Source organism: Taurulus bubalis, assembly GCF_910589615.1.
Source record: "Taurulus bubalis genome assembly, chromosome: 5".
Taxonomy (NCBI): Eukaryota; Metazoa; Chordata; class Actinopteri; order Perciformes; family Cottidae; genus Taurulus; species Taurulus bubalis.
The window spans coordinates 20,847,638-20,874,800 of record NC_136593.1 but is presented as its reverse complement, the minus strand read 5'-3'; the positions used below and the strand labels follow the sequence as shown (position 1 = coordinate 20,874,800).

The 27,163-nt window shown below is 45.8% G+C and overlaps 1 protein-coding gene across 1 annotated transcript; it reads right to left on the bottom strand.

Annotated features, from left to right (window-relative positions):
• On the bottom strand, positions 1–26,430 carry chl1b (cell adhesion molecule L1-like b; the record flags this gene model as incomplete). Its single annotated transcript, XM_079218990.1, has 26 exons — positions 1–208; positions 2,301–2,373; positions 3,321–3,452; positions 9,171–9,350; positions 12,751–12,873; positions 13,008–13,212; positions 13,411–13,526; positions 14,405–14,627; positions 15,414–15,484; positions 15,726–15,923; positions 16,257–16,358; positions 16,736–16,860; positions 16,980–17,145; positions 17,234–17,400; positions 17,689–17,800; positions 18,647–18,787; positions 19,370–19,501; positions 20,540–20,721; positions 20,856–20,967; positions 21,153–21,179; positions 21,420–21,590; positions 22,274–22,396; positions 22,901–23,091; positions 23,250–23,358; positions 24,624–24,641; positions 26,328–26,430. 26 exons carry the CDS (start codon positions 26,428–26,430, stop codon positions 1–3), a joined length of 3,510 nt encoding a protein of 1,169 aa, XP_079075116.1.
• Positions 26,431–27,163: the final 733 nt, after the last annotated feature.

The window sequence follows — 27,163 nt, the reverse complement described above, 5'->3', positions numbered from 1 at the left end:
TCACGCCGGGGTCTGACTGGTGGCCTTGATCTCGGCGGACGCCCTCTTCCTCTCCTTCCGCCCCGCGTACTCGCCGATGAAGGAGCCGTCCTCGTTGAACTGGACGTCCTCGTCGCCGTAGTCCACCAGGCTGTCCCCGCTGTCCCCGGCTTTGATCTCTCGGCTCAGCGAGTGCTGGCTGCCCTTCAGCGGCTTCTCGTCGTTGTCGCTGCGAGAGAGGGCGCAGTGGATTTAGAATCGCCTCATTTCACCCATGGCTTCACTCTTATGGTTTACTGGGGAGGACGAGTGGGGGGGAGGGAGGACGTGGGGTGTGGTGAGGTGGGACACACACACACACACACACACACAAACACACACAGGCTCCACTATCACTGCCTCTACGATGAGCCTCTGTGACTGGCATTGGCGTTAGCCAGGGAAATAATGTCATGGACCACATGTTGGACAATATTAACCCTCACGCTACACAGGCATTGATGCATTCGACGAAGTGTGCGGCTGGACTAATAAACCCATGATGAGGTTCATAAGTAGGTAACTTCACATAATAGCCGTTGACATGAACGTCACGTGACCTTGGCGCCGCTTGCACCAGCGTTTTGTGTAGTCAAATCTAGCCTCGTTAAATCCCAAGTGTTTGCCGAGTGGACATTTAGGAGCATATTCGCACTCATCAGAACTCGTGTATTTTATTTTACGGGCGGTGCTGATCAAATTTCTAATGCTCATGAATATCCTCCCGCTCTCGCGTTCCAGACAGATTTAGGCTCTCCAAACATGGAACAGGAGCGGGACGGTTGGAGTGACGAGAACTGCTGACTAGCAGGTTTGGCAGTGGTCGACACGCCGACGGATTCAGTGCTTATGTCCTCCGTGAAGTTTACTGGAAATGATGCGCTGCGCTTTTACACGGAGGCAGACATAAAAAAAAAGTAGCTTTTTTAATGCTACATTGCTTGTCACATGGTAACTTAATTGACCGTTTGGCCTTGTGTGTTTGTCCCCAAAAGGGGCACATTTCATTTTTTAAATAAGTGCTGTGGTGGATGTAATTTATGTCGATATTGAAGAGGGGTTCATGCGGATTTCCAAAAGCAGCTGATTGGTGAAAAGTAACCGAGAGATATTCAAAGTGTTCAGAGACTGTTTATGTGCTACGACTACTATTTCCAGGGTGTCAGTATTGACAGAGAGCGCGTCGTGTTTCCTGACAGTTCGGTGGTTTTATATGAAGCACTTTGAATCGACTTGTTGTTGAAATGTGCTATACAAATAAACTTGCATGGCCTTGCCTTAAAGCAATTTTCTTAGGAAATACACTTGTTGATGCCTTTTATTCTCGATGTGTAAACACCAAAAGCTTCTTTTTTTTTTAACCATTATTTTTATTTCATTTCCACCCCATGATATTTGGGTTCTATGTGAAAGTATTTATGACAAAAACTGCATATTTTTTTTCTTCTCCTGCAACGTAATCACACAAAAAGAAGAAGAAAAGAAACGCCCCTGCAGTGTAAAGGCCTTCAGGCAGGAAGTGCAAGCGAGTGTGCCACCTTGCCCAGGCAAGGTACAGACATTAGCTTGATGTATGGATGTTCTCATCTAACGCTTGCAAGAAAGCCAACGAGAAACATATTCCAAAATGTTGAACTGTTTCTTTTCAGTTACCACAATAAGCCGCTGGTCTGAAGCTCGTAGTCAAAAGAACTTAAGAGGGACTTTACACACAAACAAAACCTCCTGGAGTCGACGTGACGGAGTGTGAATCCCGTCACACTTGAGCTGCTTCTGACTTCACCGCATCATCGCTTGTTGTGCCGTGCGGGACCCACCGAGTGGGGAATTACACCGGGACCCGGAACACACCGCTGCCCTGGAGATGGGCTGCTTTCGGTTACACGGATCGGTTTTAGCCTCCCGCTGTTACGCTAAAGCAGCCTGCGCTCAGAGACAGGAACCGCTCACCCTTTGGGGGACGCAACGTCCATCACAAGGAACTAAGAGCGCCTATGGAGAGGGATGCTACCACTCGGACAACAGCGATGTGTAAACAGCTCAGGGATGCTACCACTGTTTATCACATACTTCCCAGTTACTCGGGCCATCAAACGTGTTGAGCAGAAGACGCGTTAGGCTCCGCCTGCACCTCGTGCGTGCCAGGTTGTCTTTTCGCCGGGAGGAGAAAGAGAATATCGAGAGAAGAGGACACCAAAAGGAGGATTTCATACACTGTTGCACATGAATTGCAATGAGGTGGTGAAATAGTGCTCCAGGGGGTGGGGGAGGACTCCGCTTACCTGTATTCACAAAATGTGTCGTCATTCATGCCCTGGGACTCCACGTCTGGGTGAAGGTCCTCTTTTTCTTTCACTGCTCACGAAATGAAAAGAAGAAGATATCAGCGATTTTCCCCTGAGAGACGGCCGATGATGAAGTTTCAAGTCTCAGTCCCCCGATTCCCTGCAACTGACTCACTGAATGAAAGAGCGCTGCAAGCCTTGGAAACAGATTGCGACATTTCAAAATCGATTCAAGAGCACCCTTTACCGTCTCATTTATGACGCTCTAAATCAAATTCGAGATCAAAATCGAGCTTCATCTCGAACAAACTACGCTTTCTTTTTATATAAATTCCTACAGAATTCATTAAAAATTCTACTCTTATATGTGATGTAACAGGAAAAGAAGAAAAAAAGAAAAGGGAAGGGAATGAAAGAAAAGCTTGTCGGAGCTGCGGGTGATAATGAGAACTTAATGAGAAAACAAAGGACAGGGCTGCGTCTCGCTCTCTGTTCTTTTCTGCTGACGAGTGGAGCGATCGCTGCCCGGACGACAACCTGATGGCCATTAGCCGTGAATAATAAAGCCGATAAGGACTCCCATGTACCCGACAGGATGAATAACATTGAGATACCGCGGCGCTTATGTCATCACTCCGTGCTCGGCCACCCCGTGTGCAGCATTTGCATTTTTGTGTCGCTGTGGGCTGTACTTTGTTTATATTGCTGCTGGGGGGAGAAAAAGAACCTAAAAAACAAACAAATAAAAAGCTGCGTGTCTTAATAAAGCCAAATTCAAATGTGGGACGTACAGTAGAAAGGCACATTTTCCGATCACTACACAAGCCTTTTTCTGTAGGAATTTGCATTAAAAAAATGGTTTTGTGGCTGGAAGCAAAAAGAAAAACCAGCTTCCTGTAATGGTGGCCAGTGTGATTGATAATCTCGCTCATGGCAACAAACAGCTGAATAGAAATATAATGATGCTCCAAGCAGCAATTACTATTCAAGCAAGGTGGTGTGTGTGTGTGCACCTACCCGAATACTTCCCCCCTTTATTTCTGTTGACAAAGCAGGCGATCAGCACAATGAGAGTGAGGAGAGCGATGGCGCACATCAGGCCGATGAACCAGCCCTGGGTGGAGACTCCTCCGTGGACGCTGGCCAGACCTGGGGAGGACAAAAGCCGGTGACTTTGACACGCCTTGGCCTTTTCAATCGGGACACTTGATTGAACGTTCGAGCGTCGCCGGGGGCCTATCTGATGGCGGTGGCTCGCCGCTCGTTTGGAAGCGGTCCAATATTAATATTAAACAGCTAATCCCGCCTGTCTAATTAATCAAGTAAAATGGACGCTGTACAAATGTAATTCCTCTCGGCGGGTCCGCGCGGCGAAATTAAATCCAAGTGACAGCGGCTAGGACCACACGCTGAGGCTGGAGTCACTGCTCAAGGTCGTTTTAGTTTTGCCTGCTTTTGCTTTTCTTTTCTTTTTGTCGTTTTGAATCCCCCCCCCCATCCCATCCCACCCTCCCCTCCTCCTCACCTGTTAACCCGGTGGTGATAACGTCTTCAAATATGCTAGAATTATCAAGCCAGCTGTTGGGAATAAGGCGCACAGTGTACTCTGTCCCCGGGTCGAGCCCGTCGATGACGTGGAAGGTCTTAGAGGTGTTTAAGGCCTCTGATATCTTCCAGACACCCTCACCTGTGCAGAGGGCGACGGGTCAGGATGTGTTAGTACCGGAGACGACAGCACACGGATACTGAATTCACCAATGAAGGGACACGGAGGGCGACTACTATGCACTGTCACTAAAACTCACTCGTCACAAACTACCACAAACCACCAGAGAGACAAAAAAAACTAAAAGAGTAACGTGAGCTTACGGTTGTTCATATGTGCAATATAAAACTCTGTGTGCTCTCCTTCAGACATCCAGCTGATATTTGCAAAGCTGTCGCTAACAACTGAGCTAAAACTTAACAGGGCCGAGGCTGGAGGTGAAATGAGAGCAGGTGAGAGAGAAGGGGAGAGAAATGGAAAAGAGTGGTTAGTGAAGGACATCAGGGAGGGAATGTCATGAGGAGGAGGAAGTCGCTCTTCTCCTATTAAAGAAAGAAAGAGAACGAAAGTGCCCTTTTGTTTCCCACACTATTGTAAGGAGGCTTCAATTATGTCTGAAGGGGGGAGATTAAGATGTGGATGCTGAAATGGGAGATTAAAGGAGATAAATCAAAGAGATTTGTCAATTTTTAAATGTTCTATATTTTTAAGGCTTCATAGTTCAACTGAGAATAGTTTTGTTTATAAATTTGTAGTATTTAATAGAATACATTATTACCTTTCAAATCTGTAACTCTTAGGATAAGATATTATTACACATTACATTCTCGTCGGTCGTACTTTCACATACCTACGACTAGAAGTGTAAAATAAGACGGGCTATGTACATTTATTTCAAGGGACTGGTACATTCTCTATCTTGTAAGGGGTTGCCAAAAAAGACATACAATGCACTTTTTATTTATTTTTCCTGTAATGGCTGGTGGTGCAATATGTTTATTATATTCCTTTGGGTTAATTTCATATTTTTAAAAGCAGTCAAATTTGACGGTTTCGAGTACCTATAAATAGGGACAAATTATCAGTAGATTAATTGATGAAGCATTTAGTCATTGAAAATAGTGAAAAAAGCCTAACAGCGGTTCCCCAGGGATCAAAGTTGTTTCTGTCGATTGACTAATCAAATAATAATTTCAGCTCTAAATCTTTGTTTACAAAAAAAAACACAAAACAAAAACAAATAAATCTGAATCCTCCTTTGAAGCCAGCCATGTGTAATTTAATTCCCATTAGCAGCATGAGCCCTATGTCCTCACTGGTGACTACAGCCCCGGTTATACTCTTTTTCTTTGAAGATCCAATTACGAGCCGGCTTTAATAATTATATTTGACGTTATTTGCTTTGAAGGCAGACAGAGCTTTAAGCTTAAAAAAGGCAGAAGGGAGTTTGATCTCAGACGCGTCGTGCGGTGTCGCCTTTCGGATACCCGACTGCGAAGACAAACAATCTAATAATGCCGTGAATGATGTGCGTCATTAGTATGGAGGACGTGTGCTCTGACAGCCGCCGCCTGGGCCGGTCAACAAAACCACGATCCACTTCATTTCCCCGCGGCAGACATGCAAATCCTTCGGCCGCGCGTCTCCAGCTCAGGTGCGATGTTTGCTCAAGTGATCATTCTCCACGCGAGGACACCTGCGCCGGCCGTCCCGACCACCGCAGATGACGATGCCCTCTGACTAATGCTGATGGATTAGTCTGCGAGCTATGGTAATTCCAATCATTGGAACTACCCGATGACTTGGACTGATAAACCTCCACCCCACCTCCTAAAAAAACACTAAAAATATCAGCTGGCCGCTGTGTTTTCTCACAGCGCTCCTTCAACTTGCTATTAAATGCTGCAGAAAGCAGCTGCTCGCCCAGCAGGGAGCTGGTGTCCTGGAAGACGCCCGCTTCAAAGTCAGATGGCTTTTTTTATTTTTTATATAAGGAGTGGCCAGAAAATATTCTGATACAGGAGCTTTCAACAGCTCCCACTTATCTTAGTGTGCCGTGAATCACCTCCCAGTTTGAGCTTGCGCCTCCCCGGATCGGCCCATTATTTATTTTTCCCTCTCTCAGCTCGGATGCTGCCCTGGACGACTTCTTGTCCCCGTTTACCCAGTTGAAGATTCCATGGAAATGTCAGGTGACCGTTTGGTCAATACCCTGATGTGTACACAATCAATCGCTGACAATTAAGAGATATCTGTCCGCTTCAAGTGACTGCAATCTACAGCTTCACTGTCGGGCTGGTAAATATAGATCTACTATCTCAGGTTTCCCCGTGGTGCAGCCGAGAAATTAGAACCAGCTGTTTTCATCAGCGTGCTACGGAAGCCGATTGTCAGGTGACCAATCTTTTGAGTCTGATCTCAATAGTTTTCTTGTTCATGAAATAAGACATGTGGGGGAAAAGGTTTTGCCAGTAAAAGCATTCCACGTTTCTTCACTTTTTTTTTTGTATACAGATTTTTTTTCTTCTTCTCATTGTACAAAAACTGAACTGAAAGCATCTAACCCCGCTTTGCCAAACGCGCTCTACTTTGACGGCACCAAATCTGTTTTTTCTGCATCGGCTGTGTTGGTTTGGAGAACGCTGAAAGGTATACAAAGTGAATATTTTAAAAAAATTCCTGAGAAATATTCTTTCAGCCAAGTACCCCATAAACAGCGCAAAGCATTTTGGGTTGAAAAATATATATAATACACAGCGCTGTGCCATCATTGTCTGATTTAATATGGAATATATCAAATTCAGTTTATTAACTTATTGATGCTAATTTTAAATATATGTAAAAAAAAAAGATCTAGTAAACTTATTTTCATCATATCAATAATTTAACAATGTAAAGGGGTTGATGGGTATCTGAATAATAATAATTTCTCAAAATACTTCTAGTTCTGTGGTCTCAAACCAGATGCCTGCAGTGCGCCATGGGAGCATCAATGACACGTGTCAAATGAGGCATGTCTTACATCACTTCCAGTGAGTTTGGGCCTGACGTGTTTGTCACTATACACAGAATGTATGTAGCTGATGTTAAGAGTGCATGGAGGAATTAAACCCCACCTGAAAAACATGAATGCTTTAAGTCCTATTTAGAACATGGGGTAGTGGCGCACTTCAGCCTCTTGTGGCGGAAATGAGCATTGCAACAACTAATATTTATTTCTTTGTAAATAATTCTGGCAAAACCTTTTTTCCCCACAGATAAAAAAATGTATCGCCTGTTACTCAATCATGAACACGGTGACATTTCTTTCTCTTTCTGACCTCATAAGACTTTCGTACCATGCACTTTTTTTTTTTTTTACAAACGTGTTTTAGAAAACGTCAATCCTCGTTTTCACTGGAAACAACACACACGATATATAAACATAGCCGTATATTTAGTATTTAGCTCTTCTCTATATCCATGCCACAGTTTTCCCTGACCCGGTGGACGGATGCTTGTTGTGTCATGATGGGCTGCCGCTCTACCTATGGTGGAGCGAGTGGGTTTGGTCACTGGGGACCTTGGAGTGCTTGGAGGTGAGGGGGAAGCTGACTTGCCTGAAAAGAAAGACAGACCGTGTGGTTATCAATCGAGACAGAGCTCGGGGCGCTACGTTCTACTGTTAGCGCGCATGCTGTTTTCAGCTAAACTCTACCATTAGTAACTAGCACGTCTACTGAGAAAACAATCTGGACATTTTTTTTTTCATTTTCTATACACAAGGTGAGATGCTTCTTTCTTGTTTTCTTTCTTTTTTGACATCATTGATGGGGAGAAGAATGAATGTCTGATGCTCTTAAAGCCTCTTAAAGCATCATTTATTTCCTCAGCTTGAGCTCGACACACGAGTCTGCTGTTGTCAGGATAAAAGTCAATATTCGTTTACAGTCACTAATGAGCCCAGATTAATATGAATTTATAATTAGGTTACTCATTACCATTGCTATTAGAGAGAGGGAGAGAAGCCACAAACTTTATCTGAGAAGTTGACAATTTTCTAATGAAAGGAGGCATCAGAGTGCTCTCTGCTGATGGCAAGGTCAAACGGCTGACAAGGTCAATGATCTGCGGAGGAGCCGAGTGTTTGGAGCGTTTTAAATTCCGCACAGGAAGGAAAAATAAAACGCGTCGACCTGTTTGAGAGTCGAAAAACCCTGGTGATTTATTCAGGCCTGCAGCATCCACACCTGTCCACACATTTCTACATCTAGAAAGCATGCAACCGCTAACTTAAACGATAACAACGACTGCGGAAACATGTCGTACCAGCATACAGCAATATTTTTTTAGAAATTCATGAAAGGATGTGGTTCACTATTGCAGGTTTTAGTGACATTTCACACAAACACACGTGCAACGGCTCCACAAAAATCAATACCGTATAAAAATTAGTCCTCTTCCCTCTAATTATTTTTTGTTGTTGTTGTCTTATCAGCATGCAAATAAACAACCCCGAAGAGCCAATTCAGTTCCTTTCCGTGATTGTGAGGATTCTTCCAGTAAACACTAAGTACTCGCTTGCGGAATTCAACACCTGCAGTGTTTCAACAACAAGTGAGCCGTTTTTTTTGTTTGGCATAACACAACCTGAATGGCGCACTTGAAGCCTTTGAGGTTGCGTTTGTATCAAAACAAAAATGTTAAAATAAAAAGCGCCCAGTCATTTATTTCTGCTGCTGTTCCCGCAGTTTCCCCCGTTTCATTTCCTGTCCGGTGGCCATCAGAGCCGCCGCCCCGCAATCTCACAGGAGCTTGACTTTTGAGATCTCGCCAGCATGAAGTGCGGCGTGCCGTCCTCGACAAATGATGTGTAATTGAAAAGAAAAAGATTACACGCTGCAAGCCGGCTCATTATGATTACTTACCCGGCAACTCTTGTCGTGATTACACAATTCAGTATCAGAACCTTCAGTTTCCCCTCCTGCTCAAAGCAATTTTCTTTCTTTGCTGATTGTTTCATGGCACGCACTCTCCGTCCAATCAATAAGCACTTGCTCTCTTGTGACAGTGACAAATGAAAACCTCCACTGCCGGCTGTATGAAATTGTTTATCCACAAAAATTACTTACATGGAGATATGAAAAGCTCTGCTGCCCAGGCGTGGATCATATCCTGCTAGTTCAATGCCGTTTTGAAATAGTGCAATGGCTCCGTCACAGGCTTCTCTCGGGCATGAATGTGTTCTCAGCGCATCCTTCCCATGCCCGCCCACAAGCTCACACACACACACACACACACACACACGCGCGCGCGCTTTGCAGGACCCTCCAATCACTCACTTGTTTCCAGGGTGGTGGTGCACTCCTCGCTGACGGCCGGCCCGCAGCCCACCAAGGTGCAGGAGCGCAGGTAGAGCTTGTATTTGCTCACGGGCTCCAGGTCGCGCAGGGTCCACTTGGTGGTGTCGGGTTTGCTGATGTTCACCGTCTGCAGTGGCCCCACTTCCTCCGTGTCGTTGACTAGATGGAGAAAATACAAAAAAAAACATGTAAAGATCTATGCAAAAGTTGGAGGCCTCCCTCGACCAGTCAGGTTGCATTTTACGTCCATGTTTTTCCAAAATGTCATCCACCACTTTATTCTGTTGGACATTTGTGTGAATTGTTAGAATTAGCATTTCAATTATTGGGTTCTGAGTTGTGTGAGGTCACAATGACCTTGGACTTGAAAGAACCGATTAGGCTTAGATGGTCAAAATGGGCGTTTTGTTTAAAATATGAAGTGAAAGCTCATGTTCACGAACAGACGGACAACTCTAAAAGGTAACGCCTCAGGCCACGGCTTTCGCTGAGGCATTTAAAGGGTTAATGCTTTTGGTTAAAGCGAGCTTATGATGGCGTAAGTACTTTGTATGTAAGAGGGTGTCATACTGGGAACGTATCGGTAGATAAGAAGTACAGGGAGCAAATGGAAGGAACTAATTTGCATTCGGAAGAGAACTATTGGACTCACTTTGTACATCAAAAAAGTGTGAAATCGAGATCGAAAAAGAGTGAAATCGAGATCCGTTTTACAATCTGCATGCATGTTGCATCGTTGCTGAAAAGGGAGCGCCTATCAGCTCCAACCGCAAATCAACGTCGTTTTCCGGACCGCGACGGGCTCTTGTTTGGCTTAATACCCCGTTTTAAAAATGTGATTTTTGCATTCAACAAACAAAAAGATGGTGGCCTGCACATTGGCAACGAGAACGTACCGGCGTCGCCTTTGTCTACATTACGGTGGGGTCTCGTTTTTCACTCCCTGAAGCGCCGCACTAGGCAGGGAGGTGGCATTTATGTTCTTTGTGACAAAAAACAAACACAGCAGGTGTTCAGGCGACCTTTGCAGTGAAAGAGGTGCCACAGAAACAATGACAAGAATGTATCGGTCTGCCAGTTTTTTTTTTTTTGCCCAGACACCCCCCACTGTTATCAGAAATCAGGGATTTTTATTTTGTTGTTTCTAGGGAGTCTATTTTTGGTAAAAAAGTCCAGGCTGTTGCAGAGAAGAGGCCACGAGCATCCCATGTCGACCCTCATGGACGGATCCTTTCTCACATATCCGGAAGCACTCAGGCCTGACAGCCGGCACACGCCATCTTATAGACCGAACAGGCTGAAGGCGGCAGACTTTGGCTCTTCCACTGACTACAGACAACAGTTCCAAAATATTCTTCAGCCCTTCTCCACTGGGCCAAATATCGTTGGCCGAGTGTAGTGCGAGACGGACCCAAGACCGAAATCTTCAGCTCAGTTCAGCTCAAATGGGAAAAGAAAAACGGAAATGAATTGAACTCCCCACTGGTGCGGATTAGTGCGGCGCAAACTTCACTCGGCCAAATCTGTCGATGAGTTGCTCCGTTGTAACTCCGGTGTGGAAATGGCGCGGTGGAAAAAGAAAGATCGGCACAAATACTGTATATACGACTGCAGATAAAGCGAGAAAATCATCCAAAGAATTCTTCAGCGGATTCAGAAAACAATTGCGGTGTAAAATGGAATTTATTATTTTCCATTACAAATGAAACACTGAATGAACTTACTTTTAACCACAATTAACTTTTTAAAACATGTATAAACTTTTTTTTAATATTTATTCTCCAGTGTATTTATGTCATCCCATCTTATCTTACATGTACTTGTAATTTCTATAATTTCTACAACTAGCGCTCTCATTAGCACTTCCTCTCGTAGAGTACGTACCGACATTTTAAAGTCTAACTGAAACTGAACTACTCTGCCACACAGCAAAACAACAACGCGGTAAGCAAACCAAGCGACAGAGCGGACGGGAGTGTGAGCCCCACGTCTTCACCTGCGTGACACACTCGTGTTTGTCAAGTGGTGCGCCGATAGCTTCCGGAGAGCCGGACTGCTGTTGGTTTTGTCTGAACTGGCCCTGCTCTGCTCCGGGCTTCAGGCTGGATCAGCGGATCTCTGAGGCACCGTGACCGAGCCACCCACTCAACGCTGTGAGATACGCTCAGCCAGAATGTCCTCAGCGATGAAGAAAAGAAAACTGACTTTAACTTTTCCGTATGAGCTTAGTGAACAGTTGTTATGATTGCTATAAAGTGTATCGGTATCATGCCCATATCTACTGGGTGCAATCCTTCCACATGTATTGGCACTAGGGGCTGCGCAATGTGAGGAAAATCTTCGATAATGTTTTTGAATACCTAGATTACTTGGTGATAAACAGGTATCAGTGTTTTATAAAGGTGAGAATAGTCACACGGCTGCTATGATGCCATATACACCTGAGCAAGTTGGATACGCTACTTCATTCAGCAATAGTTTGCCAGCCGAAAGGCTTTACGCTTTGTGAATAGTAGTAATCGTAAGCCAATAGTAGTATAAAGTGTGACACGGTGGTGGTGGTGGCAGATGAATGGATCAAATTGGTGACTTTCACCCAGGAGACTGGGGTCTCAGTTCTGTTATGCTGTCAAACAAAATCAATGCAAAAATGCTCGTCGTGTTAGACAGTGTTACAATGGGCCGTCCTGTGAAAACCTGACGTGACGCTATTACGTAGCCGAGCTGAAGATCGGCCGTAACGCCGTCGCCCCCCGTCCACAAACAGCTGTGCTGCAGCTCAAGATTCCCCGAGTGTCGCCGATGACACGCCGACAGCTGGCTGCATTATCCTCAACAATCTTTCGCACATGACTTCCCTCAAGGGGATACAGAAAAAAGAAGAGAAAAAAGGCACACTTCAAAGAGCCCATCAGCTTTATTGCTGTGGTAAAATGAAAACGTCCTCTCCTGAAAATACAGCCACTTGGGCCCCTCTTGTGCGGCCGACGAATCAAACTGGGAAATGCGGCGCTAAAGATGACGTTGGAAGTTAGTCACTGGGTTCGTGGTGACTTTTGTTTGAGGGGCGGGTGAGCTATAAGGAAAATGGACTGTCCCTTCCCCCGCAGACAGGATGGGGTCAGTAAAGCCGGAACCTTAACAGACTGTGACACGGTGGCCTTGGTCAGCACTGGCTGAGCCGTGATCGTGACGCGCCGGCCCGCAGACATCACTCTGACGTGCCTCCTATACACACACTCTGATCCCACCGTGACCCCGGCCGTATTAGAGGGGCGCAGTGAATTTCCTCCCGTTGCGAGATGCTCCTACTCCACCAACACACTCATGTACTGTAAATACTCTGTCTGCATCGATACGACACAGAGATTTTAAATAACGAGGCTATTAAAGTCCACGCCGTCACGGTGTCCAAATTGAAACATGCGGTCTGCGTGTTTTTCTTTCTTTCCTTCAGAGGAAGAGGAGCACCGGGATGTGAACGCTGTTAAACACAAGTGGGGAAGAAAGCAATACATTCCATCCGAGTCAGTTAAGCATCAGGAGAAGGGATACGTACTGAGCTGATACTCAAGGAGGTACCGGGTGAGAATTCCATTAAGCTCCGATGGCGGGGCCCAGAGCAGAGAGACGATGTGCCTCTGCACATCCGTGACCCTGAAAACAGGATTTCTCTCAGGGACTGCGGGGGCAGAGAAGGCAATACAAACAGTGAACAGTCGAAATTCTGCAACCCACTTTCTTTGGTTATTATTAGACTTTCCCCCTCAGTAGTTGTGGATCAATACACCCCATGCTGTTATTCCACAATCCTACCTCCCTGCGGGGTTTTGAAGTTGAGGGGGTGGCTGCCGGGGCCGTTGCCCCGCCCGTTGAAGGTCATGACGATGAGGCTGTACTCGGAGAAGGGCGTCAGGCCCGGCACCACGCCGTGGCTGCGGTCCCCGGGGAACACCAGCGTGTGTTTGTCCCCGTAGCTTTTCTTCAAGTGCGCCAGACTGCGCAGGCGCCACCAGTTTACCTGGAGAGGACGCACAGAGTCAAACTATGTACGTGTGTGAGAGAATGCTAATCGAGTTAATGTGAGGTGTTTTTTTCTCTGTCCATGAAAACATGAAGTAAAGGAGAGACGGAAAGAGGTGAGATGAGCACACATTTAGAGCAAGGTCAGGTGCAGCTCCTTTGTCTAGAAAGCAAAGGTCTGTTTGTGAGGTATTACCCTGTAGCCTCCCAGATGTCCATGTAACTTGTCCTTGTGAACACGCGTCCAGTTGACCTTGACCACTGAGCTGTTTATCACCTCCACGGCTACGTCTTCGGGCGCGGCGGAGGGAACTGCGGAGGAAAACGCACGTTAGAATCTGGACGTTTAGCCTAGAAATGATGGCTAACTAAAGTGAACCAGTTTGATGATTTCATGACTGTAACTATCAAACTACCTACATTCACTGAACACCTATTAGGGACTGACAACGGTGGGCTCTACACAAGCTAACGTAACTTTTGAGCTAAGTGTGTGTGTGGGGGGGGGGGGGGGGGGGGGGGGGGGGGGGGGGGGGGGGGGGGGGGGGGCATTTACAAACACCACATGTGAGTGAGGACACAACAAGGAGAAGAGTCATGACCTGAGGTTACATCCTGCGGGCAAGTCCAGAAGAAAGCTAAACAACAGGAAATACAATAAGATTCTGCACGTTCCGCTTTGACCGGAAGTCGAGGTCAAAGGTCGAAAACATTTCAAAGCTTGGAAGGTAAAGGTTTCAGAGAGTCCACCCGAGTTAAGCAGAAGGGGAGAGAAGCGCTTTCTCTGTGAGATCATGAAGCGACACAAGCTACAATCGGGACCTTCAATACAGTCACATGGTCACCTGGTTTTATCCACCAGGACGTCTGACACATGTTTTCACCGCAAATAGCAACAAGAAGAGAGATGCAACTCTCCAAAGGTCTTCACAAAACACTTTGTGAAAAAAAAAAAGTATGATGATGTTATGTAAAGTAAAGTAATGTAAAGTAATGTTGTAAATATATAATATTATATAATATCGGGTTCAGGATCATTTCAAAAAGGCCTTTTCACCTGTTCTGCAGTAATAATTGGAGAAGAAAAAAACCAACACAAGAATGGATCACCAGAATGTTGTTTTTCTCACTGGCCTCTCGGGGTTCCGTAAAAATTTGAAAAGGTCCACGAAGACCACTACGGTACTCACAGTCCTCCCCCGAGTAGCCGGTCACTATCCTGGGCTCGGGACCCCAGCCCTGGTGGTTCCTGGCTTGGATCTTGATCTCGTAGGGCACAAAGGTTGGCGTGTTCGTCACCACAAACGAGTGTCTCTTCACCATGTGCTCCTTCCAGTCCTCCGCCACGTCCTGTCTCCTGTAACTCACCTTGTACTCCAAACCGGGACCATTGTGCTCAATGGGCAGCAAGGGCTGAATAATGGGAGGAAAAGAAAGCAGAAATGTGAAGGGTCTCATAAAGACATTCGCAGTTGCTTTTCACCGCACAATGTCACTGCCTCCGTGGGATTACAACGACAACCCAGTGAACTCTGGCTGGAACACTGGCAGTGTTTTATCCCGCAATCTAATAACGGAACAACTGACCTGGTCTAGCAGCAGCATGGCTTTTCTTTGATACGGGCCTTGCTAAGACGTCGCAGATGAAAAGATTTATCTGCTTTCAGAAGTCCGACCGTGAGAAATAGAATGAGATACCATTATCCGCAAAAGCAAATCATTAACAGTGGGAGAGCTCGTGAATCCAGGATTCGTGGGACTCCGTCGTGATGACAGGGCAGCCAGATAATAAGTGAAGGAGAGATTTATCTTTTTACAATAAAAGCAGAATATATTACCGTACGTGTGAAAAGATAAAGGGGGGAAAAATCATTTTCACAGCTCTTTCTCTTTTCTAATCAAAGAAAAGGAGCAGCGTTCACTGGGATTGCATTCAGAGTGATCCCTGAAAAAATATTTTTCTAAAGATCTGAACCGCAGAATAAAATATCAAAAGTGGGCTGTTTCTATTAAATTAATTCTATTCTAATATTTTCTAATATTCTATTGGTAATTGCCTATGAAGCATTGATAAAATTTCATCTCTGTTCCTTGACTTGCCAAAAGAGTAGCGGATGTGAATGACTTACTGTACAAAGGTAGCTGACATTACAGGATGTGCTTTAAGAGGATAATAAAAGACCAAACTCTACTTCTTACCTCCCAGTTGATATCCATTTCAAATGGCAAATGACCTTCGATTTTGATATTTTCTGGGTTCTTGTCAGGGGCTGCAGAAAAGAAGGAATATAGATTTTGTCGCTTTTGTTAGTGAATGAAATCTCCGGCGAAATGGGCACACAAGCAAGCGTGGTTTTCAGCAGGAGCGGAATCAATTATGTGCCGAGTCTTTTCAGGGTCCGCGGAGCGGCGGCGCTGTGGCAGCTCAAGTGGCCCAGAAGACCTTATCAAGAAGTATGATCAACAATGGGTGGGGGGGGGGGGGGGCAAAGAAGGATGGAAGCCTCTCACCTGCCGGCGGGGGTTTGTATCTCTCCGTGGACTCGCTGGGGGACCCCCTCCCCACAGCGTTGACGGCGGACACGCGGAAGCGGTAGTCCACGTGGCCGTGGAGTTTGGGCACGGCCTGGTTGTGGTTGCCAGGTACACGGAGCAGCTCCTTCCAGTTCCCCGGCTCCCACTGGCTCTCCTCGTACTCGATGATAAACTCTGTTGACAGGCAGAAAGACAATCAGAGCGGGGCCCCTCGCTGACACGGCTCTTGCCAAAAGGATTGCTTATCTAACCACCAGCTGTGCAGAAAACAAAAAAAAATAAACAAATAAATAAAGAATTCCTCAAACCCTGCTCTGAGCTTGTGTATCCCTGAGGGAGGCTAATCATAATTCATGCTCAGATGAATCAATAACAGACTCATATTGTACATGATCTATCATAGAAATCCATCACCATGCAGGATGACGCCCAAAAGCGTCATATACTCAGTGCTGTATGTACCGATACCTGCACACACAGATGCTCCATTATTATTTATTTTTTCACCTGTGGTGGAGCTGTTGTGATCGTCCCCAGGGATCCATTTCAGTTTCACACTTTTGCTCTTGTGTTCAGACAGTACCAAGTACTCGGGTGCATCGGGGACGTCTGCAAAACCATCACAACAACATGACTTTTTGAAAATCACAGACACATCCATCTCTGCGGCAAAAAAAAGGCCAACGGGAACAAATGTTCAATCAAATCAACCCCGAGAGCCAGAGGATGTGGAACGAGCTGCATCGCTGCATATTTCTTTTAAACTCTAACACGTTGAATATATCTCTTCAGAAGAAAAAAGGGGGCTGACTGTCGAGACACGGCAGTGAGCTAATAAAGCCGCGTGCCTGCGTGTCCACGCTCTGCTCGGGCTCCCGTGACATATCGATCCCTTTATGAACGCCTCATACATAAATGTAGCACCAGGGGTCCCTGATCCTTTTGTCCCCCGGAGCCAAGGTATTGGTTGTTATTTGTTGGCTCACCTAACACCATGAGCAGCATCGAGGCCGCGTCCCGGTCCACCGGGGTTCTCGCCACGCACGTGTACACGCCCTGGTCCCTGTGGCTCACGTTGAGGATCTGCAGGATACCGTCCTCCACAAAGTATCTGTGTACAGAAAAGGATGGAGGGCGCAGTATTGATTGACAAAACTGGAGAGCAAAATTCAGCTGGGATTGAGTCTGAAACACTCTAGAAAGAAACAATAAATAAATGCAGCCTCCTACCTTGAATTCTCAGTGTGGTTGAGGCTTATCGCCATATCGTCTTTTTCCCACAGGAGCTCAAAGTCGTTGCTGAAGGACTTGTCGTACTCCACGAGGCATGAGAGCTGGGCCGTGGTACCTATTAAGATCTGCTGGTCCTCCTGGGCCGCCACTATTCTGGTGGGATCTTCCATAGGCGCGACCGTGTTAGTCACATTTCAAGGACTGCGAGCCACAGCGAACACTTTTTACAAGAATAACAAAAAGCTGTTTACCTTTCACGTAGAGCATGGCGTCGACGGCGGACGAGCCCTCCGTGTTTTTGGCTAAACACGTGTACTGCCCCGCGTCGTCCTTCTCGGCGCCGTAGATCTCCAGCGACCCGTTGTCGTGAACGGCGAACCTCGGCCCCTCCACGGATTCAGGGGAGTCGTCTTTGCTCCTGGTTGGACATTCAGAAGGAAGTTCAATTACAGCGCCTTTTGATTCCAAATTAAATTTGAACACAGCGGCGGACCTGACTGGACAAACACGCACGCTGTGAAAGTCTAAAAGTGACAAGGTTACTGAAAAGCAGCAGGTCACCGATGGAGAAACAGGCGTGTGTGTGTGTGTGTGTGTGTGTGTGTGTGTGTGTGTGTGTGTACACAGAGGGGGCCGGGTGCATCCAGTGGTTGAGATCTACTGCTCTCTGCTGGTGGATGTGAGGAGGAGCAGGCTGCACACTCACCAAGTGATGATAGAAGGAGGAGAGCTGAAGACCGAGCAGTGCATCATCGCTCCCTTCCCCTCCACCGCAGAGTAGTCCTCCCCCTCTTTGGTGAGAATCATGGGGGCCAGATCTGTAAGAGGCAGAATCTGATCATCAATCTGAGGTTGTTCGGCAAAGCAGGAGGATTTGCCCTGATGTGGAAGAACCACCATGGAAGGACCCTTAACAACTGTTCGACTTTCAGAAGAAGAAAAAAAACGGCGAAGAAGGAAAGGAGGCAGATCATCGGGGGCTAAATGAGGTGGCGGGGCTGTTAATTGTCGGCTCCTTTTTTTGTGTCCCCAAAATAAATAATACTTGGCTGTCAGGTTGTCAGCAATGTGCAACTGCAAATAAATAATTAAATGAAATCAAAGACGAAAACAATGGAATAATAAGTAAGCCGGGCTCGTTTGCTTATCAGTTGTAGCCAAAGCCTCCTATTAAAATGCTCTGTCTCTCCTAATTGTTTACAAAAGCAGCCGCTGGGACTTAGCATTCAGAGACTGTCCAGCTTTATTAACTCCTGTGTCACCGAGAACAAACTCCGCCACATTCTGTCTTTTCTGTTTATCTGCACTTGTAAAGCAGCACATGTTTGTCTTATGGCCCTGAAATCAGTATGGAATTGGAAACTTGTTAGCATATAAATGGCAGGGAGCTGAGGCTTGTTGCTCCACGGGGAGAACCGCCAGGGCCCGAATGACGGAGTTACAGCTTGTAGACAGCCTTCCTTTCTTTGGGCTCCTCGCTGCTTTATGGGCACCTGCCAACATCAGCGCCGGCTCGACACATCAGTCAGCAGCACTCTCCCGGTGACTCGCCGCAAAGTCTGACACTCGCTCGCAAGCGGAATCTTTGGATCCTGCTTCTTTCTTTTTTTTTGGGACGGCGAAATGTAAAGTGCCGACTGGCTCGAGTATGCTGCAGCACTTACTCATGATCATGATGTTTGCGTTTGACAGGAGGGTCCCGTGCTTGTTGGAGGCCTCGCACTGATAGACGGCGCTGTCAGACGCTTTGGCGTTGTGCAAAACTATGGTGTCATCCAACACCTTCCTGTTGGCTGCATGGGACCCTGTAGAAAATAACAACAACAACAAAATCACAGACCGGTTTAGATCGTCACCATTCACGCCGTAGCTCTGTTTGCTCTAAGGCTGCTCCAGTAGGGCAAAAATATAAATATATTTAACACGATGCATTTATCGACTCTGTAAAAGTAAAAAAAGTAAAAAATAAACATAGTCTAGATATGAACGGTGATGACACAGAAAAAAAAAAGTAACACTCCCAAAGCCCGATAACAAGACAGGGTCCCTCAGGAGAGGGCACAGTGAGCACCAAGTCGTAAACAAAATTTTGGGTCATTAAGAAATGCTTACCGGACAAATTAATGAATTGGAAGCACTGTGTAAAGGAAAAGGGGTGCGCTGGATTTATAACATAAGACAAAATGGAATGCAAAATAGTAAATTTTGTATGTACTATTAATTAATAATCACCCAGCCCACGCATGTACATTAAAGTCTGAAGCGGTGGTTAGACCTGTCTGGTTGGACTTAAATATGGTTCTCACTCTAAACACATGAACTAATAATAAATGAAAGCAAACAAGACAATCAGTAGAAAAGTTTGAAACGGTGAAAGACGGACTGACCCTGCAGAGGTTCGCCGTTCACGCTCCACTTAATCGTCGGCCGAGGGGTCCCGTCGGCGTTGCACTTGATGAGCACGTCGGAGCCGATCATACTGAGCTGGCTCTCGGGCTCTGCCACCCACTCCGGAGGCTCTGGGAACACACAATCAGCGTGGCGTTATCACACCGATGAGTGCCGCCGCCAGGAAGACACTTAGACGCTCGCAGAGAGCGGACACAATCACGGGAACGGTCGGCCGACACACGGTATTCAGTACGAGGGGCCCCGCTGCACATGCTGCATTCGAGGGGCTCTGGAGGCGCTGACAGACACGAGAGGCCCTTCAGCTGCCTCCTGTCTCACCGGAATCCTTGAGCGCTTTGAACGGATTCTGTGCATAAGAGTGCATTTGCACATACGCCTCCGTATTAATAAAGTCAGCAGAGAGAAGATTTACTTAGACGCTGTACTCATGTACGATTCTGAGGTACTTGTACTTGAGCAGGTTGTTAAAGATGAACCCACCGGCTTCCAACCCCGTGAGCGCTGATGTGAAAACCGGTGTCTCCTTGGATTTCAGTCATCAGCTCTTCAGACACTTCTCCCCCGCTAAACTTCTCATGTTCAATGTTTCACAGAGCAAAGATGAGAAGAAAGTCCAAAACATGAATACAAATGGTTGTATCAAAACAGAGCTTTTTCTTCTGTCCTGCCCATATGCATCATCAGACTCATCGTGTGACCCTTTGGTGGGGCCTGACCCTTAGGTTGGGAACCACTGGACTAACGGTTCATTGTGGAAAACCCTTCAGGAATTATAACAGTCCAGTGTTGCTTACACATTGATGCGTCTGTATTAAAAAACATAAACATTTCGTCACAAAAGATTTTTTTTTACTTCTTCAATTAGCTGATAATGCTGCTGTACCTTTACTTCAGCAAGCATCCGAGTGCAGGACTTGTGCTTGTCATGCAGTATTTTTACATTGTCACGTTCATACTTTTACTTCAGTAAAGGATCTGAGAACTTCTTCCACCACTGAACTTAATATATGAATACACGACTGCTTCTTCAAACAAAGAGAAGGTCCCTCATCAGTCTATTATTCAAATGACTTGACTCCTGAATTGGTCTCAAACACGTCGGGCATGACGACGCCACTGTGGCCCTCGCGGCGCGGCGCCGTTACCTTCCACCGCCAGCATGAAGTAGTGGATGGCTTCTCCCAGCGCGTTCTTCGCCTTGCACATGTACTGCCCGTCGTCCTCCTGGTCCACCCTCGGCACAATCAGCAGCTTCCCGTGATTCTCCAGTGTGGCTTTGACGGGGAGCTGATGACCCATCTTCACCCACTCGACCTGCGGAGTTGGACTAGAGAGAGAGAGAGAGAAAGAAACAGGGGCAAAGGGCGAGTGATGAAACTACGTATCAAAAAGAGTGTGGTGAAAGAGCAAAAAATGTGGGACAAAATAATACTGGAGCGTGTCGGTAAAAGAGTTACTTACAATCCCTCAGCAATACACTCCCATTTCAGATCCTCTCCTTTGACCAGCCGTGTCTCTGATCTGACACCAGAGGGCGTCAGGAGAGAGGGTCTTCTCTCAAGGATTGCATTAGCTGAGGACGCATGGCAGAAAGCAGACAGCTACATTTGTATATATTTATACACACACCACACACACACACACACACACACACACACACACACACACACACACACACACACACACATCTAGTGCAAACAGCTGTTTACAGATGATGCACAGCTAAAGTGTGTTTTACTCTAAAAACTTTAAACTTACCAGCTTCGGGACTCATGCCACTGTTTTCTGAAATGGAGGGTGGGTGAGACATGAAAAATAAATTAAAAAAAGACAAAAAAAAGAGAGAGACAATGAACACGAGGACAGCGTGAATCAATGAAACACATCACAGAGATCAAACCACAACATGAAACCGAGGGGATGTGTGTGACACTTGTGCAGTCGTGAATGCGGCGGCGAGCCCGTTGGAAACGGCCGGCGCTCTGAAAACAAACTCGTGGAGGGGATCAGTGAAGGGACACCTACTCGTCTTCACCACGACGGACATGGCGGTCTTCTGAACGATGGTGCGTATTCTCGGGAAGGCAGCAAAGCAGCAGTAGTCCCTCCGGCTGTCCTTCTCCTCGGCGTGGGAGAAGTACAGGTCTCCGTTCAGGCCCATGGAGACCCTGTCGTCCTGCTCGATGTGCTGCAGGTCTGAGCACAGGACACACAACGAAACACTAGTTTTAATATACTCAAGCACTGGACTGTACTGTGGTACAATATCCAGGTACTTCTTCTTCATACTTCTACTCCACTTTATTTCAGAGGGAGAACTAGATTTATCTGTCTGTGTAGTTACTGTTAGTCACTTTTTAGATTAGGATTCCACATACAAAATAGTTAATTAATAGCTAGGTTCATAAAATATAGTGCATTTTTTATGGTAAAAAAAAAAAGACCAAATATACAAATTAGTGCAACAGAATTCAGTTTTTGTTCTTCTTTCGAACCCAATTCATGATCTCACCACCCCTCAGATGTATCTGACCATGGGGAGGTGGCATGGTTCTTCTTATTTGTTGTTGTATTATTTAATATCATTTTTCTTATCTTTTCCCCCTTTTGTTGTTGTTTGTTTGTTTCTCTCTTTAAATTGAGGTTTATAAGCCCACTTGTTGAATCTCTCCGACACATTTTAGTCTTTCATTTCATGCAGTCTTCTCATGTTTGTGCAAAATGAAAATAAAAGTTCAGCAGGTGAGGAGAACTCGAAATAAACCTAAAAACAGCATGTCCTGGATAAGAATGAAAGGGCGTACTGTTGCAAAAATAAACTTGTATTTCAAAATAAATTGCACATACGTCATCATTGATTTATCATAAGTATGACTTACTGATAGTCATCCAGTAGATCTGGAGTGGAGGAATGCCTTTAGGTGGATCACACTGTAAAACAAAAGCCTGGCCTTCCTCCACCACGACGGGGTCAAGTGTTTCTTTCGGAAACTTCGGAACATCTAGCATAAACAACAACAAAAAGAGAAACATGAATTAATCAAATATAGGATGCAGTTCTCTTCTACTCCAGGAGATGGCAGTCATATCATTCTGGGATTTAGAGGGAGGCTTTGTATCATTCAGTCACTTTGGGATTTCTTTTCACTTTGTGGCTGTCAACGCTGAAGCCCAGCCAAATGCACTTTTCTTTGAGAATGTACTGCATGTACTGTGTTAGGGAACAAAAATTGAAAGAAAAAAAAAAATATATATATATATATATATATATATATATATATATATCAAAGGATATTATGGAGAGGCTAAATCACACTCAGTGTTTTATTTTTGGGGTGGAGAGCTCAGGGAAAGCCCTCAATGACTTTCTGCCCCGTCCAATACAAAGAGGTGCTCACAATGGAGAGGTGCAGCCATTACACACGACTGCTGGCCCTGAATCACTTTGAAAGCACTGTAACAGAGCACCACACACACACACACACACACACACACACGCTACTCACGGGGCACAATGAACTCAATCTCCTTCGATATGGCGGTCCCCAGCTTGTTTGAGGCGTAACAGCGATAGGTTCCCTGGTACTCTGTAAGGTTCCCATTATTGGGTATCACAAAGGTCCCAGAATTCTCCTCTTTCATCAGCCGGGGGTCTAGAGAGGGGTCGAATTCCTGGCCATTCTTCGTCCATCGGAATCTACATGGAGAAAGACGGTATTGAAAAGTCAAGTCCCTTCAGCCGAGGCGGCTCATTTTCCAAACCAAAATGCAAACTGTTGGTGGAAAACTGTTGTTGTTGTTGTTGTTGTTGTTTGTGACTGGTGTCAGGGCAGACGGGCGAGGCTTGGTACTCACTCTGGCTCGGGGTTCCCTTTGGCTTCACACGTCATGGGGAAGCTCTCGTCAAACGGGAAGGCGATGAGAGAGCTGGGCGACTGCGCTGTGATGGTGGGCAGCTGCTCAACTGGGCGACAATCACAAAACGAGCAACGGGAAGGTGAGAGACACACAACACAGGCCGGGATGCAGAGCTCCTTTCAGAAGCATCGAGTTCAGTGTGATACTAGGGGGCAGTGGTTCCCAACGTTTTGTTGCTTGTGACCCCCCCCCACAGGTTGTTTAGCCTCAATGGTGATGTTGCATTTGTGAAAACTTCAACTGAAGAGTAATTTTTACTTTTAAGAAGCTTAAAAATAGTGAAAGTGGCCAGGGTTTTATACGAAATACGCAAAACAGTTGTCTCTCTTTCTTTCTCCGCCCTTTAACTATCTTGTGACCACTTGGGTTCTTCTCGGGGCCCCTTGGGTGGTCTTGACCCCCAGGATCAGGGGCCTTCTCTGGCGGCTCAGAATGGGCCTTTACGCACCATAGTAAGCATGATCGACCCCCGTCCAATAAAGGCAACAGAAATCTGTGCATTTTGCTGTTATCTCTGGCCACAATTTTGTTTATCATGCTCGAGTAAATGGAACCCATGAACAAGCCAAAAAACCCTACGGGCTACGAACCAACAATTAAAAAGGTGCATGCCGCCACCCTCTGTCCCGCCAGCTATGTGGAGATGCCAGTTTGGGAGCCGGCTAGTGCTAATGGGAGCTGTGATCCCGTTAGCACTACGGAGCTTCACAGCGGATCGTTCAGGCCCAGCCGAAACAATGCAGCTTAGCTGGCTTATCCGGCCAAAGCCGCTAGTGGATGAGAGGGGAGTAGACTGCAAGAAGTCGTATTTAAATTTCTGTTCATCTTGTTCAACAGTTGTTTGATATGGTGATTTTTTTTCTCCTTTGGCACTGACTACAACATCTTCGGAGGGGGTGGAGGCGCCAAAAGAAATTCCTCCATTCAGGAAAAAAACACCCCGAGGTTGGGAACCACTTTGCTATGATGTTTACGAGTATATGTCTCCACATACATAGTTGATGGTTTGCCTTTTTGTTTTGTTAGATTTGTTCTATTTGGTCTTGAAGCATGGAACAAACACAACACGATGGGTATGAACAGCACCGTGTGACCGGGCTGTGGAGGTGAAACGGGGACATGCCGTGAGTCCTACAAGCTATAGGATGCCACGCGCTATGGAGTCCATGACGGATGACACATGAGATTCAGAGCCAACACATATGGCTGCGAGCAAAGCTGCCGCTGTGCTCGACGGCGAGCCAAGGAGATTAACAGACGAGAGCAGAGGATGTCACTAACACCAGCGCCGGTGCGGCAGAGCGAACTTACTGTTTATATGAGCTAAAACTACAAAATCCGTGGCAGCAGGAGGGGGGGGAATAAACAAAGCAAAACAAAAACAGTCAGCGGTTTGTGAATAATCTCTTTATGTCACAGGTATTCTCTACATAAACCCTTTTAAAAGCACACACATGAGTAATGGAAAAACAGAGAGCTGAATTAAAACAATACTCTGACATCAAAAAAATACTTCTGCCTTGTCTGAAAACCTGTTTGAACAGTTCTTCATCGGGCCCTTAGATATTTCTGAATAATTCAGAGGGATAGGTTTGATATGCGTTTCCAAGGAAACTGGGGCTCCAACACAAAAGAAACACACACATAAAAACACACAGCCTCAAAGTAGAGAGTAGCTGTAAATATATTCCATTCACAGAATGCTTGATGATAGTAACAGTCCACCGTAGTGCGATTCATCTGCCTCTAAATTATTCGACACCTTTTTTTCCTGCTAAAAGCACTTGAAGATAAACCAAGGACAAGCTCCCCTCAGATGAGCATTAACCATTCTGAGACTCCTTTTGTAAGAGTCCTGTCCTTTGCATACTCGGCTGCGTCTTCCCGCTTCACAAATGGCCCGCCTTGAAGAAGCTTTTAACGTGCGTTTGATGATTAAGTGTCTGTGAAACGTCAAACAGCAACTGAAAACAGCAAATCTTTTATTATTAATCTAATATAGATGGATGTTTTCAGAGCCCTTTCAGAACTAACATGAGGTCATCAAGGGTTTTGAGTTGACATTATGATTTGACTGAATGTGCTGCTGAGTGTTTGCTCATATCCTGATGACATTTGTTTAGAAACTTAATTTGATGCGTTTAGCAGACTTCCCAGCATGCATTTGCAATGAGGGTTAAAACCATTGAACTAAGTAATGGGCATTTTGGACACACCCTGTGAAAGGGTTTAAGTTCTGGGTCGAATTACAGGAAACTCGAGGACCGGACAACGCCATGGTAGAGATCTGTCGATCACAGGGTAGCCCCGCCCTAAAGCGTACTCTGATTTATGATCTATATAATAAACTCATGTTTACAATGTTTACTGATGGAATACATCAAGAGAGAAGTAGAGTCATTTTCTCATAGACTTCTTTACAACCAGAATTATTTTTGCAACCGGAGCAGAAGGTGGCCATTAGAAAAGATGCAAGTTTGAGGCACTTCCCCATTGGCTTCACTTTTCAGACCTGGATATTGGGTAAAATTCTCTAGCAGCCCTTCTTACATGATGTATTTTTTTAATTTTTTTCACAAGATCTATCCAAAGACCAATAAATAACTTAAACTTCAAATTATTCAAGTAGAGTTCAGTTGACTGGTATTTTGAGATCAGCAAGAAAAATTTCAAGCCAAGTGTACAAGCAATCATATAAAAGGGGTCCGCTAACTCAAATTAGGAAAAACAGACTTAATGAAGGTCTTCAGTCGCCCCTCCTCCATCTTTCCTGATCATTAATTTTATATTTCCAGATATCTTTCTCTAAGTTTGTGTCTCCACTTAAACATGACATTTTTAATGCTGACAAACAAAATTCCCATTCACTTGCATTAATACAAAAAACAAACTCAACAGCAAAGTTGTCTTTGCAGAAACAATGTCCCCTATTTCTTTGATAGAACTACCCTGTTGACAGTAGCAGACATTGAAACAAATGAGAACCCTCCTGCCTCATCCAGGACCGGCACTCACCCTCCAGCGGGATGTCGATGGCTGTCGTCACGTGAAAGGCACAAACGCAGGTGATCAAGGCCAGCGCGGCCACCGACCCCGGGCTCCTCTGCTGCGACCTCATGGTTTCTCCTTGGATCTCGGGAGTCCTCAACAAAACGATTGGTGTCTCTCTCGCTCTCTGTCTCTCTCCTACTCGGTCCTCAGTGCATTTCCTTGGCGCGCTGAAGATGCGGTACCTGTAGGGAAGCACAGACGGAGGAGGCCTCATGAATCCACCCACGCGCTGGCAGACGGAAAAAGGCAAACCCCGAACACAACAAATCCACCGAATTGCACATTTTTCACATTTGCATCCAGAGGGACTCTTGCTCTGAGCCAGTTCAAATGTTGCTGCGACAAAGAAATATTCACATAAAGGACTCCCATCACCCCCTTCCCCCTGGGACGCAGCTTGTTTTGTAGTTTGATGTCGCTGGAAATGTGAAGCGGAGGTTGTATTATTATTTTTTCTCCGTTTGACAATGGAAATAAAGAAATAAAGAAACAAAAGGGGCCTGTGGATTTATTAATGCATGGCAGATGTTCAGCATTAGTGTGGGGTGGTGGGTTTGGAGGCGGGGGTGGACAAACCAAGATTCAAATCAAAATCACCATCAAAGTTTGGATACTATTCGGCCGATTTAAATCGCGGCGCTGTTTTCATCCGTGCCTGCATGTTTGCGATAACAATGATTCAAAGAGATTAACAATGCAGCTACACATTTGCCCCATTATTGGAGCAAACGGGGTGCGAGGCATAACCGGCTCACGTAGTTAACAGTCAGTGAGAGTACGCTGTCTGCACTCACACACTG